At 39.9% G+C, this 15,663-nt stretch overlaps 1 protein-coding gene across 2 annotated transcripts; it reads left to right on the top strand.

Annotated features, from left to right (window-relative positions):
- Window positions 1-5,393: 5,393 nt before the first annotated feature.
- Window positions 5,394-15,613, top strand: tab3 (TGF-beta activated kinase 1 (MAP3K7) binding protein 3). Of its 2 annotated transcripts, none has more exons than XM_074668022.1 (7): window positions 5,394-5,607; window positions 6,279-6,450; window positions 6,723-7,965; window positions 9,953-10,113; window positions 10,376-10,469; window positions 13,107-13,190; window positions 14,739-15,613. In XM_074668022.1, the coding sequence occupies exons 2-7, from the start codon at window positions 6,349-6,351 to the stop codon at window positions 14,879-14,881; spliced, it is 1,827 nt and encodes a 608-aa protein (XP_074524123.1). In that variant the 5' UTR covers window positions 5,394-5,607; window positions 6,279-6,348; the 3' UTR covers window positions 14,882-15,613. The 2 variants fall into 2 exon arrangements, with proteins under 2 accessions (XP_074524123.1, XP_074524122.1); XM_074668021.1 differs by having other exon boundaries at window positions 5,398-5,607; window positions 14,736-15,612.
- The last annotated feature ends 50 nt before the right edge of the window (window positions 15,614-15,663 follow it).

Here is a 15,663-nt window from a genome sequence, read left to right as displayed (position 1 = left end):
ATGACACTTTCCACTTTGTCTCAGCTGAATGGGTTTGTTTAAGCTTGACAGAATTGCATTTATTGAGTTTCTAGAACACTTGAGCAATCATGAGGATTTGGGGCAAAAGATACACAAGGAGGCAACTAGTCAGCCAAAGCTAGAAAAGATGTTTGCTCAGAGCTTTAAGTTTCCCAATTTTAAGGGAGAGAAGAAAAACCAAAAGCATTCCTAGATATAAAAAAAAAAACATTTCAATAACATGTGAAACATTTTTCTCTAATCACCGCCTACATGGGAATGGAAGCCTGCATATTATCTATCACCAGAGTTATGGCGTCCCACCTACTGGCCTTTAAAAGTCCCTCCAGTCACTAACTGCACACTTGCGTCACTCTGAGTTCCTTCGGGGAAGAGAGATAGCCAACTTGGCTGAACCACATCAGAAGTTCACCAATATGTGTGCCTTGTTGCTCTTTGGAGCTCTGTCAGCTCCTCTGTTCTGAGCTGCTTACTGACACACAGATGGTATGAAAACTCCAGTAGTATGTTCAAGTCTGAAGATAAAGGAAAAAATAACTTAAAGATTATATGAAAACCTGCTTTGAACAGTTCATGTCCAACCTAAAGATCATTGAAACTTCTTTGACTTCTATACAAGCATGAGAATTGCATACAACTGAAACACACTCCTTGCAGCCAGGATTATGTTTTAACTTTTAACAACTTTATCTCCGACAGAAGTTTAGTGTTCTCATTCTCACCTCAGGTCTGGTCTAATCCCACGTATTCTCCATTCTGAACATGTTCATTCACTGAACACATACTGAAGTTAAATCTGTTTAGCCACCAAAGGGTGTTTTGATATATTAAATTAGTTTAACAAGCGACATGTTAGTTTTATGTTAATCAGAAAACACACATCTATTAGCTGTTCTCTTTAACTTCAAAGATTTCTCCAACTTTTGCGATAAGTACCATCAACTTTTTCATGTAATCCTGACAACAGCAAGGACAGAATAAGAGGATGGCTTGTGGTTCTCTGACTGCACCCCTCCTCCAACCAAAAAGAAAAAAAAAACATCAGCCTTCCCAAAACCTGTGAGTAGGTTTTAGCTGCCAAAATGTATAGAACTGATCCTCACACCCCTACCAAGAGGAGACTTTATAAACTTGGATATCTGATTTGATTATCCCTTCATTTGGTTAGGGGCAAAGTTGGCTTACTTATACGAAAAAGAATGTAGGCTAACTATTATTATCATTTTAATCACCAAAATATGTTTACAATCTAACAACTGAACTTGTTTTTAGTTTATATCTCAGTGTCATCATGTCCAAGGAATTAATTTACTGTATTAGTCAGACTGAAAAAGGACTAAAAACATGTAATGTTAGTCTCACTGAAACCAATCTTTGGCAGATTTTAAGTAGAAATGACACAGACCTTGATTGGACCCAAACCGGCCTAACATTTGTGGAATCTTTAGAGTTTGCACACTGGGCTGTGTAACAGCATAAATGTAAGCTGAGTAGTAAACAAAATGTTAACAGAAGAGAAACTGAAATGTACCAGTCTGCAGGCATATTCCTCTGTACCAAATCATTGTTGAGTGCAGGTGATACAACGATTGCAATGCACCCAAAATCAGCAACCAAATAACAATAGTTTTTTCAGTGATAAAGGAGTATGCATGTGTTGTGCTTCCTCTGCTGATATATGCATTTAAACTATAGTGTACATCTTCCTGGAAAAAAAAAATCTCGGGCTCCTTCCTGTAACTGTGCTTCTGCAGAATATACTTGAAAGCATCTCTCACTGCCCTCTAGTGGAAAAAAACACTGCTGACAAAAATCCTGATGTGACTCTTCAAGCAGAGGAATCATTATGCTGTAATCTCTTGTTAACCCCAGTATTGCAGCTAAAATGTGAGACAGGGATACAATCTAATAAATGTCCTTTAAATTGTTTATGCTTCCATGTCTTTTTGAATTGTAAGTTATGGAGGGAGAGGTTACATTTTGATTTTTTTCTATTGTATATAGAATTAGAACATAAAAATTCAATATACTGTCTATCATGTCAAAAAGTACTTTCATGGGTGTCTTTCTACTTTTCAACACATTCCAACATTGAGATTATAGATTCATGTCAGCATGCCAGACCCAATTGTCAAGTCATGCAAAATGAATTTAGAACAGATGACTGATCTCTTCTGTTCTGATGCCGACAGCAGGCCAACACGAGCATGTGAAGTTTATGACATATGACACATGGTATTGTTGGGGATGCAAGTTTTAAATAAACACATGAATGTTCTGCATTTTAAGTGGAAAAAATGAACTTAGATTATGTGTGAACTTAAATATATAGGCACCTGAATGCAGTCGATGCTCGTCTCTTGAGGGGGGTCCCTTCCTGGGCAGAGAATTCAGATGTTGGCAGAAGGTGGGGGTTTGCATGTACAGCACAGCAAATCTAGCAGACACCGTGGAATACTCAAAAATAAAAATAAAATAATGACCTGTATAGATGGCTATTCATAGTATTATCTTTGCTGGATCCTCTCACATGAGGGCCACACATCACCCCTTTAGACCTTTCAGACTTATTGACAGTAAGAATAAATCCTTTTGTGTTTGATAATCTGGCTTGGTCACGACTTCTTTGAACTGTTGCCCTCAAGCAAATGCTACAGAGCAGCCAAAACACATCAATCTAGATTCAGAGACATTTTTACCCCACAGCAATCAGGACACTTTTCAAACTGATAACCAGCTCTCTTCATATTATTATCGATACTTTATTGCTCTTAGGCACTTATATTTTAATCATTTATTATCATCTTTGTTCTTTCTTGTTTTTGTTGTCTTTTTACTCATCTTCACAACAACCCAACCAGTCTGTTACAGTACTTATCACTTTGTTCTTCATTAAAGCTACTGCTCAAAGCTCTTTGAGAGAGACATTTTCTAAGCTTTGAATATATTCATCAGACTTTTCTCCTGAAGTTGTTCTCCCAAACCTACCACACTGCATCTGACAGTGATAGACAGCTTGGCAGCCTCACAAACATGACACCTAAAATACTGGCGGTTTTGTATAGTAGGGGAGACCGGGTATGGTTGTAACATGGGATAGTTGTAACACCACCAGTTCCACCAATCAGGGATAAGATAGGAGTCATATGATCATTTCAGTATTTACCCACTTTGATCCTGTTCACACATGGTGATTGTCTGGGTATGCAGATTCTATTGAGGAAAAAAATGATATTGAGGTAAGAAAGTAAATTTTTTGGCTAAGAAAGTACTTGTTTGTAGTTACACTATTCCATATAAATCCATTTGACTTATATCAAAATAAATTGTAGTTTCTTAGGCAGAATGTGATGCATTTTTCCCATGCTTATTTACATCCACTTTGCTAATATAGCTAGCTTAACATTGGGTGACAGGGGTGGGGTGGGTTGTCACACGTCTGCCTTAAAATAGTTTTCTGTTTGTTTCGTTTCTTCTATTTTTTTCCATTACTTTAAGGCAAAAAAATATTTTTTCCATTTGAACAGTAGGTGCTTAACACTATCAAATGCATTTTTGTGAGCTCAGGTGATGAGCCAGGTGTGTGTGAAGGAGGAGGCAAATGAGTTTTTGATCATGCCAGCGTGTGTGGTGGCGTGGCAACTTGAGTTTCCTTCTTGGTGAATTAAAACTTTTGATTTGGATTTATGAACTTCAATACCGATGCAAAGAAGAATTGAGTGTAAAAAAAAAAGGGTCACAGGACTCAAGCTGTCATTAATGGCCTGTTTTTTTGTTTTTTTTTTGTTCTTTTTTTTTTTGGTACACCAGAGCATGCGTCAGAGCAAGTTCTTCCCATCCACACCTTCAAACCAAATATATTAGTCTTATTGGAAGACTCTACAACCTCTTTAAAGTTTTACAACCATCCCCTTATGTACAACTAAGAATATTTTCTTGATTTTAATAATATTACATAATGTCTATGCAGTGGAAAGAAAGACTGACAGAGGTGTGCCTGCACCAGATGTTTTTAGAAAAACATCTGGTGAAGTCACAAAGAATAGAAAGTCAGACAGATCAGACACACACACACACACACACACATATGAGTTATGGTCAGTCCAGTCGCAGAGAGAGACGTTCTGAATTGTTCTGAGTTTTGGTCCTATTGTTACAACTTACCCCAGCATGTGTTACAACCAGGGCTTGACATTAACTTTTTTGCTCACCAGCCACTGTGGCTAGTGGTATCCCTGAGTTACTAACCACTCAGTATTTTCACTGGCCACAATTTGTTGTTGGATAATTATGTTCAATACGATTAAAGCCGATGAGAACATGCTTAAGTTTACTTAAAAAAGATTTACAACCTCTTTAAATATAAATGACCCCTATGCACACTCAAAACAAGACTACATCAATGTTAAAATCCACAGGTCCTTAATCAGGTATTCAGCTCTGATAAAGTTGTGTGTAACATTGTGCTCCTTTCATATGAAAATGTGCAGTCTTATTAAGATATAGTAATTGTAATAGTAGTTTGTTATTGCTTATAATAAAATGGTGAAGGGGATTAACTGAACTGATAAAAACTCGGCAAGAGACACTGTCAGCTTAAATATTTATTAACGATTGTAATCAGAAAATTATTTCTTATTTCATGAGAATGACAATGAAGGAGGGGTAAATTAAATTTCCTCAGAGCTTTCATCATCAGTCATCTTTTTGCTTGTCTCTCTGCTCCATGTTTGAGATAAAATTAAACCCGCCAAAGTGGACAGTGGTGGTGGTGTTACCAGCCACTGCCGAAATCCACCAGCATTTGGCCAGTTGGCCGGTGTTAATGTCAAGCCCTGGTTACAACCTACCGAAGTAGTAGGGTAGGTTGTAACAAAGGACCACTATGTATTTGACATCACCTCGTGAGGTCTGTGATGTTCTTGCAGAGGTTTCAAGTGGTGTCATTTGTACTAAACAAATGTAGGTATTTTGCATTTAAGTTTGAGAGCTCTGACTCGAAAATTCAGTGAGTTGGAGGTGCTGAAGCAAAATGTGTTACAACTAGACCCACTCTCCCCTACAGGTAATATAAGATCATGAACTAACACAAATAGTTTTTCAATAGTAACATAAATGTGGAATGAAAATTAACTTATCAAACAATAATATATTACTTAAGATAAAATATTACTCTAATTTCCTCAGTGTCTGGTGAAATAAATGGCCCTCGGATTAATGATGTTGATGAACCCTGCCAAATGAGTCGCAGTCTGTTAGATACCGAAGCATTTTAGATGGATACCTGAACTCAGGAGCGCCACATTAAATTCATACAGAGCGGAGTGTTGCCACATGAACACTGGGGGGCACGGCATGCAGACTTGCGCACTATGTAGTCAACTGATTTGAACAACTTCCTGGTCCGGGAAATCTGACATTATCGCGATAGAGAGCAGTTCAGCGGCACGGGCCTGACACGGGATTGCGAAACTATTTATCCAAAACAAACAGATTAACAAACCTAGCCCTACCATTTCAGAAATAACGTAGCTCATCCCGAGACTGAGCTATGGTCCGGGACATGAAGGAGACCCTTAATTGTTGGTAAGTGCACATAAAGTCATAAGTGGCTACCTGACTTTAGCATGGTTAGCTTGCTAATCTATCAACACGGAGGCGTATGACAGCTGAGCCGAGCTACGGTTAGCATTAGCAGGGATAGCTGGCAGGCACTTCACGAATTTAGTTAATCTTGTTTGAACGAGTGGCTTGTTCCGAAGAGTTTAAAACTACTTTAATAACGAGTAGTTACGATATCGTCAGGGATGTATTTGTAGGTTTGTGCCGCAGTCACACATCACACCGGTGTGGTTGTTTGTGTGAGTGAAACGGAGGCTAACTGATGCTGAAAGCTAGCCTGCTAGCTAGCGATGGTATGTCGTCGTTGCTTGGTGCAACAGCTCTGCTAAACAAACAACAGACTGACAGGCTCCTAATGTGAATGAATACAAGTGACGCTAGCCTGTTTGCTGTATGTTCATTTCATTTCTTGATCCAGTCGTTACACCTTTTGGGCGGATGAGCTGGGTCCTTTTTTAAGACTTGGGTGACATGCCTCACAAAGACTATTTAAGTGATACTTGATGTAATTGCCTCTGACAGTGGGTGTGTGACTGCTTTTTGGCAGGCAAACAGTGATAATCAGATTATCGGTCGCTCTCTCATTGCATTTTGAATGTTGAGTTCAGTTTATTCTGCTATTTCTCTGGCTTCAGGGGATGAGACGACAACGAATGTCACAGCATTTGCAGTTTGGGGCTCGTTGACTCTCTGTGTTGGCTCAGGATGGCGCAGGGAGGTTCTCAGCTCGACTATCACATCCTGCAGGACCTCAAGCAGCGTTTCCCAGAGATCCCAGAAGGGGTAGTGTCACAGTGCCTTCTACAGGTACACACACACACACACACACACACACACACACACACACGAATATATACATTCACGCTCATGCACACTAATAATCACAGACTTCTGGTCGAGATTAGGAAGTTTTTTCTCTTAAAAGTTTAAGTACAGTTTCCTTTTATTTTAGGATATCTATTTACGTTGTTGTTTTAATTATTAACCTAATTACCAGCATCAAGCTTTTTCTTTATGTAACGATATGAGCAAAGCTGATATTTTCTGAATAACTTAGACTGTCTTCTGTTGCATCTCAGAACAACAATAACCTGGATCTCTGCTGCCACCTGCTGGCTCAGGAGAGCAATAGATACCTTTATGGAGAATTCCATCACAGTCCAGAAGATGGGCGACTGAGCCGAAACCACATGCTGCACATAAGTCTGGGCTACCCAGGCTCAGAGGCAAACAAGACAAATGGTGGAGCACCAGGAGTAGGGCGCTCCTTAGTGCACAGCACCAGTGATAGTCATATTGAACCCCAGCGGCCCAGCTACCCTGAGCCATTGTCAGCCCCCGCGAACATGGCCCCCTCCCCTGGATACAACCCGTTTTTTATGAACGATCAGAGTCGGTCTGCTAGCACTCCCACCCCTCCACCCACAATGCAGGGCATGTCCCCCACATATGCACCTGTCCCACGTTATACTATGAACCCTATAACAGTCACACTCTCACAAAATATACCGAATGTCCCACAAGCTCTGCAGATCCCCCCAGGGCACTATACTAACAACTCCAACACTACCCTGTATATTAGACCCTCACCCTCCCAGAGCCCACAGCCAACGCACTGGTCTTCCTCAGGAACGCCTGTATATCAGCATCAGCAGTCCCCGTACAGTACTCCCACATATGGCTCCCCTTACAGCTCCCCCCAGCATCAGGTCCAGCCCCAGCCGCAACCCCAGCACCAGCAATATGTCTTCCTCCCTATTAGTTCTCCAACCATCCCCAGCATGCCATACCACCACCAGCAACAACCCCAGCAGCAGCCAACAGTTTACAGGCCCTATCACACAAAAAGCTCTCTCAAGAACCAGATAGAGATTACCCTGGAGGGTCCAAGACCTCGCAGTAACTCACCTGTGCATAACCCTCATCCCCAAGGAACACTCTACATGGCCACTAGTCCCTCACCAAGCTCTCCTTCAAGGGGCATTACAATGACTGGACCTCAAGGCCCAGCATCCTTCCACCCTGGGATGTATCTTCATCAGGGCCCTGCAAGGCCTCGGCCTGCCTCCTCTCCTCAACCGGGCCAATCAGCTTACACTTTCAAAATCAAAGTGTCCCCAGGAGGCCAGGCTCAGAGGCCACCCAGCTCACCTCCTGTGGCCGAAGCTGAGTCTCTTCTCAACATAGTAGACCATGGAGAGCGGAGTGCTGCACCTCCACCCATCCTGCCCATCTCTGCTCTACCAGGGAGTACTGCAAGTCAGTTTCACCAAATGCCGAGACGCTCAAGCTCAGGCTCTGATGACTATGCCTACACACAAGGTAGAGAGTCCCTTTTTCTGTTAATTACTCGCAATGTGTGTGACTTTCTGCTGCCTGAGAAAAAGCTGACTGACAAAATAGATTACATTTGACTTTTCCAATAACACTAGTAGGTCCAGATCTGCTAATGTTATTGATAAGCTAACTATTGTAATGATTTTTTTCTATCTAAAAATAAATATTAGTTGATGAATTGATTTTTCTTTACTGGTCAAATGTTGATCAGTGATTTTTGCTTCTGATGCAATAATCAATTGATACTTATTTGAGTAGCAAATATATATGTTAGTGAATAAGACAAGTTATAGAGTCCAGGGTTTCCACTACATGTAAATGACCATAGTGCATCGCCACATCAAATTAAAAGCCGCAATGCCTTCAGAATTATGATCGTTTTTTCCCAGGTGCTTCAAATGTGAATTATACTGTAAAGGGCTCTTGAGCATGCGACCAAAAGTGTCTTGACTAAACACACATTTGTGGAAGGATCATATTGTGGTCAGACATATGAGAGACAGAGCAGGTCTTTGTAGTTTATAATTCTCAGCTCTCAGCATTGCACACAGCAGAATCACAGTTACTGGAGAAAATCAATTCTGTGCTTACTTTGATCATTTATCATTGTTTCCAGATGCGTGTTATCATCTAGCTCTATGCTTTTTATGCTGTATTGATGTACGTCACATCATAAATATCCTATGAGTTGGGGAGTAAACTTTCGTTTTCTTCTCTGCATTGCAGTGTTAATATCTGTATATAAAACCAGCATGAGCAGAAGTGCCCCTGTCACTCTGTATGGTTTATATTTACTTTAAACTTAATCCGGATCAGTTTTGGGGGACTGTAATGCTGATCCAGTGGCACATATTCCTAGGGCTGAACGATTTTAAGAAAAGATTGAATTGCGATTTTTCTGGCAGATATTGTGATTTCAATTCGATTCACGATTTTCTTCAAATCAAGCTTTGGGATATTCACATGTAGGGCTGAACGATTTTAGGAAAAGATCTAATTTTTCTGGCAGATATTGCAATTCACGATTTTTTAATCGTCAATAGTGATGATAAATAATCTCTTTTCATCAACTTCTACCCCTAAACAGAGGCTTTGTGTTGTTGACCTGCTTACCAGCACTTTTAACATATAGATTGTCTACAAATTTGTAAAACAGAATGTGTATAATTCTTGACACAACAGATCCTGTGTCAGTCAGGAGCGCTGCAAAAAATTGCTGCTTTGGCGATCTCAAAATTGCATTGTCTGAAATTGCGATTTCGATCTGAAAACGATAAATTGTTCAGCCCTACATATTCCGCCCTACCTGATCGTTAATCCTCCTGGTGCTCTTACAGGAATCACCTTTGGGACAGAAGTTGCAGTTTGTCTATCTTTCCCTTAATTCTTTAAAAATCAACAGAGGAGTCATGGAGGAAACCCTGGAGTCCATATCTCCTGGCTATGCCTCCAACGGAGCTTATTTGTTACCTTTCACACTCCTCCCTGTAGATTTAATTGTTTTTGTATATTCGCAACTGTAGTTGTAGATTCTCATGTTCGAATGTTTCCACACCGAAATTTGCAAATATATCAGATGTCTAATGGTAGCTGGATTTGATACAGCCTCTTCTTCCTCCATCTATATGTAGTGATCTGTCTTGTGATTTTAGTTGATATCCTGTTGGCATACTTTGTATTAGTATTAAATCAAGACCTTTCAACTTTTTTTTTTCTTTTTTTTTGTATTTAATTGTCCTCTTGAAATTATTCTGTTGTCCTGTGCTTTTCACTATGATATTGGAGATAAGTATTAGAAAGCAGACACACTGCACTTTGGTCTTAAATATCATGATTTGTCACCATGTCTGCTTGTGTTGTGCATTCTTTGACACATTTATCTTGATACCAGTGTTAGGCATATACATTTGTAAGGGTAAGCTTATTGTTTCATGATTAAGATACGTTCTTTTTTTTCCTTGTTCCTCTCCAGCGCTCCTGCTCCACCAGCGGGCCAGAATGGAGCGTCTGCTGAAGGAGCTCCTGCTGGAGAAGCAGAAACTAGAGCAGCTGAAGTCAGAAGTCAACAATATGGAATATGACGCCCTTCAAAGACGCTTTAGAAGAGTCAACTCCACTAGTTTTATACCTAGAGTAAGAAATGAACACTAAATTCTTTCAATTCTTTATTGTAATCCAAAAACTTTAGCATCTACACAGTAATTAATATTGATTTCAATAAGACTTCAGATGCAGGCATGTGTGCTGTTAAAGAAGCTTTTTTCTCACACCAGATACCAGTTACATGTAAAAACTGGTTATCTTACAATATAATGCTTAATTTAATTTCTTATTTGCAAGAGGAAACTTGAAAGAATCTGGTCTGAGTGTGTTGTTCTGTTTTCACGGGCTGCAGCCTGAAGAGATGACCCGATTGCGGAGCCTAAACAGACAGCTTCAGATTGATATCGACTGTACCCTTAAGGAGACAGATCTTCTGCAATCGCGAGGTAAACACACACACATACACAAACATGGCTTTGAATGATCCTTTGAAGTTTCTGTCTATGGCTATATATCTGAGAGCACTGGTCTTGAAAGAGCCAGGCCCAGACAGAGTGGAGTCCAGAGTGATAGATGGGGTTTTGTAACATGGAATGATGATGCAGTGCTCGAAAATAACCTGGTCTGCAACAAGACCTGGCCCAATCCAGGGTTGACCCTTATTGGGTTTGGCACGATGTTTAGCTGCAACAGGAATCTTGATGATTATGCAATTGATAGCAGCATTGCCTCAAAATTCCCCAACCACACTGTCAAAACTAGCTGTCATGGTTTATTATTTTATTTGAAGCTGTGTTTGACTGCATGCTGTTGAGTTTGACCATATATTTTCATGGTCTTTCTGGCAAATTCTGGGGTAACTTTTCTAGCTTTGCTGTCTTCTAAAACCTACCGCTTCCTATCAATACAAGCATGAGGATGATGTCTGTCTGTCAGTGTGAGTCCCATGGGGTAACAACTGATTTAGAAAAATGATGCTTATGGGGAAGTGTTGAAAGTTGAGATTCATCGAGAATCTGTTTGAGGCTGGCTGCAGAAAGTCGGGGACCACGTACACGCCAAGCCAAAAATGTTTACAGCATTAGAAAGCCTATTTACAGCTTGGTTTGAAAAACAGCTTTGGTCTGAAACGCTAACTTTGCCATCAGCACACATTTTGACACGGGGACACATTTTTTCTAACACAACAGTCAGCTCACGTGACTGATGGGTGCTCTTTAACTCTTCGGTCAGTTTCCGCCCATGCAGTCTCCAATTTTCTATAGCCTGTGTCTGTAGGGAGGCATAGTGAAAACAAAACTTTTGTGTCTAAAGAATATTTCTGAAATCTTTACTTGACTTCCTTTTCACTGGCTGACCGCTCCACGTGATTGTAGAAAGCTCTACATGTTTGTGGAGATAACTCTGAATGTCTTCTAGAGCAGAGCTGTTGTGCATCACAGAGCAGCTCACTGGGTTTTTCAAATCACTTAAAGAGGATTTCATGTTGCACCAGATTCATCGCAGGACACCAAGTGGTCCATCTGCATTTGTGTAGCAGAAATCAATGTCCCTGTTTACATCAGTATCATGAATTGAATTTAGAAATTGTTCTTTGAGGGAAACAAAAGCATGAAGACATGTAAGAAACATAAGACCAGGGGCGTATGTAGTCGTTTGGGGGCCCAAGGCAAACCCAGTCAATGGGGCCATCCATGTCCTTTTAACTCATCTTCCTCAGAGCTAGACTGGCCTTCCCTGGGTCCACTGTCTCTTTCCGAGAATCAAGGCATGAGACAGTGCTAATCTTGTACATGGTAACTTAACGCAACTAAATGTATTTCCTCAAGTTCCTTACTTTGGTTTGATTTTGAAAAAAGTGAATACATAATTTAGTCCACTTTGTCCAGGATTTGAAATCTTTTATGGTCATTTGACAGCTTATTTGTCCCACGGTGGGGAATTTACAAAGTAACAGTAAAAAACAAGAAAGCATGAAGTGAAAAACATTACAATAGGTAAATATTTTTTAAAAAAATTAGTTGAGAAAAAATTAATAAATATCATGCACAACATAAAACTGGAAAAAAATCTACTGAAAGAGGTGATATTAACAGTTACCATACTTTTTGGTACTATTATTTTAAAGTTAATGTATTTTTATTCAACCCCCTGTCCAGTGAGTTATGTATCCAAAAAAGAGATTTCGTACAATAATGTTTATCACCAACTCAAAAAGTTTGATTTTGAGAAAATTATCCTATTTCCTGGGCTAGATAAAGTCCTTAAAATCCTAAAAGTCTTATATGTTTATCTCAGATCTCAGAGCAACATTGTTTTTATTTCCGACATGGTTGAAAATAATAAAAAAAAATGGGGGGAAAAGTGTTTTTTACCACTTTCTTCCTGAATCAATTTTTTAGATGTGTTATAAGATGGAATAGCCCATTGAATAAGAAGGGAGGGGGGGTACCCAAAACTATCATTAAATATTAAGCCTTTTGATGTATTTTGAAGCATGTGAAGTAAGATTTAGAAAAAAGAAATGCTTTCAATTGAAGAGAACTTCATAAATCAGTTTTTAAGAGATGCTTTGGGGGCCCCTGGGAATCTTGGTGCCCCAGGCAACTGCCTGTGTTTGCCTAATTGTAGCTACACCCCTGCATGAGACATTGCTTGATTGCCTTGTATGGTGCATGATTTAGCAAATTTACTGAGCAGTTGTGGTCACACTCGCTGTTGTTCAGCTGAAGTGAGATAACAGCAAAGCTACGAGGATGATGAACTCCGGGTATCAGCTCTGTCAGTTTTCAGTCAGTTTGAATGATAACCCCCCCCCCACTTTGTTTTTTTATTGTGTGGTCTGGTAAAAATCATTTGGACTTTAATCACCTTGCAATAAAATTGTAAACCTGCTGTATAGTTTTACTGTTGACTCTGGACAACCTCTTTTGCTAGAGTCTGGTGTGTTGTGTCTGTCTGTAAACACTAAATTCAGTGAAGACGCTGAAGGAGAAATGGAGCCTGTGAACTCACTGGACCTCTGACTGGAATGGGCACTTGTAAGCAAACATCTGTATCTGGTTTCTGCTTTTCCTCTGCAGGGAAGTTTGACCCAAAAGCAATGAGCAACTTTTATGACAACATTCAGCCTGGTCCCATCGTGCCCCCCAAACCTGGAAAGAAAGGTGAGAACTGTTGTGCTCAATTTCAGTCAATCAATCAGTCAGTCTTTATTTATACAGCACCATTTCACAACAAGTGTGATTTTAAGACACGTTACAAAAAGAGCAGATCTAGATGGTACTCTGTTATATAAATGAAGACCTAACATTAAGGGACAATAAGACCCAGGCCCATCTCACAGGCAAGACTAAGTTCGACTCCTAATCCACTATGAGCAGAGCAACATATAGCAAGTTACAGTAACCTTCTGTTTTAATTTTCAGAAAACAATAGTCAGTAATAAAATGTATCCATAGGTTGTGTGAAGAAGTGGGAGAAATAGAATAAGATGTTTATACTGTTGCCAAAAAACATTTTTGCTTGCAAGTTGGAGTGCAGAGCCATTCAGGTCATTGCACACAGCGCTTGTCATATTTGGCTCTCAGCTCCAACGTGTTTTTTAGAATTTTGAATACGACTTCAGTTTAAATGGCATTGGTCTGTTGGTATGCACATATCTGCTGTCATGGTGAATGCTTGTGTCTGTTGTCATTCGCTCTGAATGTTTGAAGGTTCATTGCATTCCTGATACATTTTAGCCGCCTTGAAAGCCGTGTTTGATTTCTAGCTCTAAACTTATGACACAAATGTAGTTGTTTTACCATGTTGTCACCAAGGTTGTAATAGTTAACTAAAACGAAACTTAAAACAAAAACTGAAATTTAAAATACATTGCAGTTAACTCAAACTAATAAAAACTAGAAAAGAAAACAAAAACGATAAGTAAACTAAAAATGTATCTTGTGTTCATAAAACTAACTCAAACTAACCAAAATTATTAAAAAAAATTGTCCTTAGTCATAGTTTCTGATAATATTAATAACCTTTAGGATTTAAATTAATCCGACACATTTTCCCAACCAATTTTAAGACAGTTTTCGGCAGTTGTCAGCGCCGTACAGCACCATCATAGTGACGCACTGGGACGTGCTTGTTTACTGCACTGACTGGCTGTGCTCTGTGCTGCGACAAAACGTAGTGGAGCAATGAATCAGAGCATCTGTAATAGTGTAATTTCATGAGAGTCTGACTTTATTGTTACAGAGTCCAAGTTTCTAATTATTAAAGCTCATATTTTATTGTTTTACATAATTTATATTTATATTTGTTTATTTAAGTTTATATTATTTTCTTGTGTTTAAGGCAACAGCCAACAGTTCAGTATCAGCATTGACTGAGCAGTGAGCACTATGATGGACTTGAAAATAAACAGTATTGCAAAATATTTACTCTGACCTTTTTGAATCCTGCACCTAATTAATAAGGTATGAAAAAACTAAAACTAAACTAAAACTAAGCCTTGTTGCAAAAATCAAAATTAAATAAAAACTGGAATGCCTGCTCTAAAACTAATTAAAACTAAACTGTAATGGAAAATAAAATGTCAAAACTAACTAAAACTAAACTATAATGACAAATCCAAAAATATTTTAAACTTGGTTTTCACATAGAGAAACAGGTTCTTGTTGGGGGTTTTTCACCCTTTTCCCCCTTTGTTTTTTTGCCAGAAGCAGAGCAGCCTCCAATGTCAGTGCCAGGACCTCAGAGAGATGAAGACTTTGAGGGCGCCCAGTGGAACTGTGAAAGCTGCACCTTCCTCAACCACCCTGCGCTCAACCGCTGTGAACAGTGTGAGATGCCGCGCTACACCTGAGCTTAGCGCTGCACTGTATCGCCCATCCTCGCCCCTCCCCTGCCAGTCCTTGGAGAGTATAAGCTCCACCCCTTAAGAGTCTGTCCAGAGGTCTTCCCCTGTCAGTCAGTATATAAGACCGTCTTACCTGCTGAGGAAGAGCCACTATCCCGCTCTGCCCACCTGCCCTGCTTCCGTCTGCTACTCCTGTGCACTTTGCCCCTTCTTTGGCAGATGATGATTCCTTATTCTGGGACTCGACTTCAAGCAAAGCGTATCAGACCTGGAGTGACACTGTGCGACTCTGGTAGTGTTCGGGACTAAGCGAATGAGGATGAAGATCAAGAGGAGCTATAGCTCACCTAAAGAACATTCCATGCAGAATGAGTGACTGCCTTGTTTACACGACTGCGCCCATTCCTGAACTCAAAATGGAGGCACTTCCACGTAAGTGCAGGACCGGTGACATCCTCTTTGACAGGGGAACAATGAGCTGAATTCTATATACGTTCTGACTAATGCGAAATGTAGACTGTACACTGTATCGGCTCTGTATGAGAGCTCATTTCACTGAAAGAAGAACACTAAAGACACTTGCATATGAGTATATTCCTGGTACTTTTATGCATATGAAGCCACCCTGTATTGTGTGTTCAGAAGATGTTGATTTCCTGTGCAAATGCCTCAACTTGCTGTACTTAATAAAGGAGCTGATTCTATGTGACTTGATCATGCACAGATGACATATTTGCAGTTTTTTAAAGCTGATGCTCCTTTTCCCCTTTTCAAAAACAACACCCATT

This window comes from Halichoeres trimaculatus, unplaced genomic scaffold, assembly GCF_033239565.1.
Source record: "Halichoeres trimaculatus isolate MK-OKI-2021-1 unplaced genomic scaffold, fHalTri1.1 fHalTri1_scaffold_4, whole genome shotgun sequence".
Taxonomy (NCBI): Eukaryota; Metazoa; Chordata; class Actinopteri; order Labriformes; family Labridae; genus Halichoeres; species Halichoeres trimaculatus.
The sequence above is the reverse complement of the archived record's forward strand: the minus strand, read 5'-3'. Positions and strand labels throughout refer to the sequence as shown.

Bases quoted from the DNA above. Each gene is read 5' to 3' on its own strand.
- tab3 (XM_074668021.1), top strand. From the start codon at position 6,349: ATGGCGCAGGGAGGTTCTCAGCTCGACTATCACATCCTGCAGGACCTC. The intron at 10,114-10,375 runs GTAAGAAATGAA...CACGGGCTGCAG, and splicing joins CCACTAGTTTTATACCTAGA to CCTGAAGAGATGACCCGATT. The intron at 13,191-14,735 runs GTGAGAACTGTT...TTTTTTTGCCAG, and splicing joins CCCCAAACCTGGAAAGAAAG to AAGCAGAGCAGCCTCCAATG.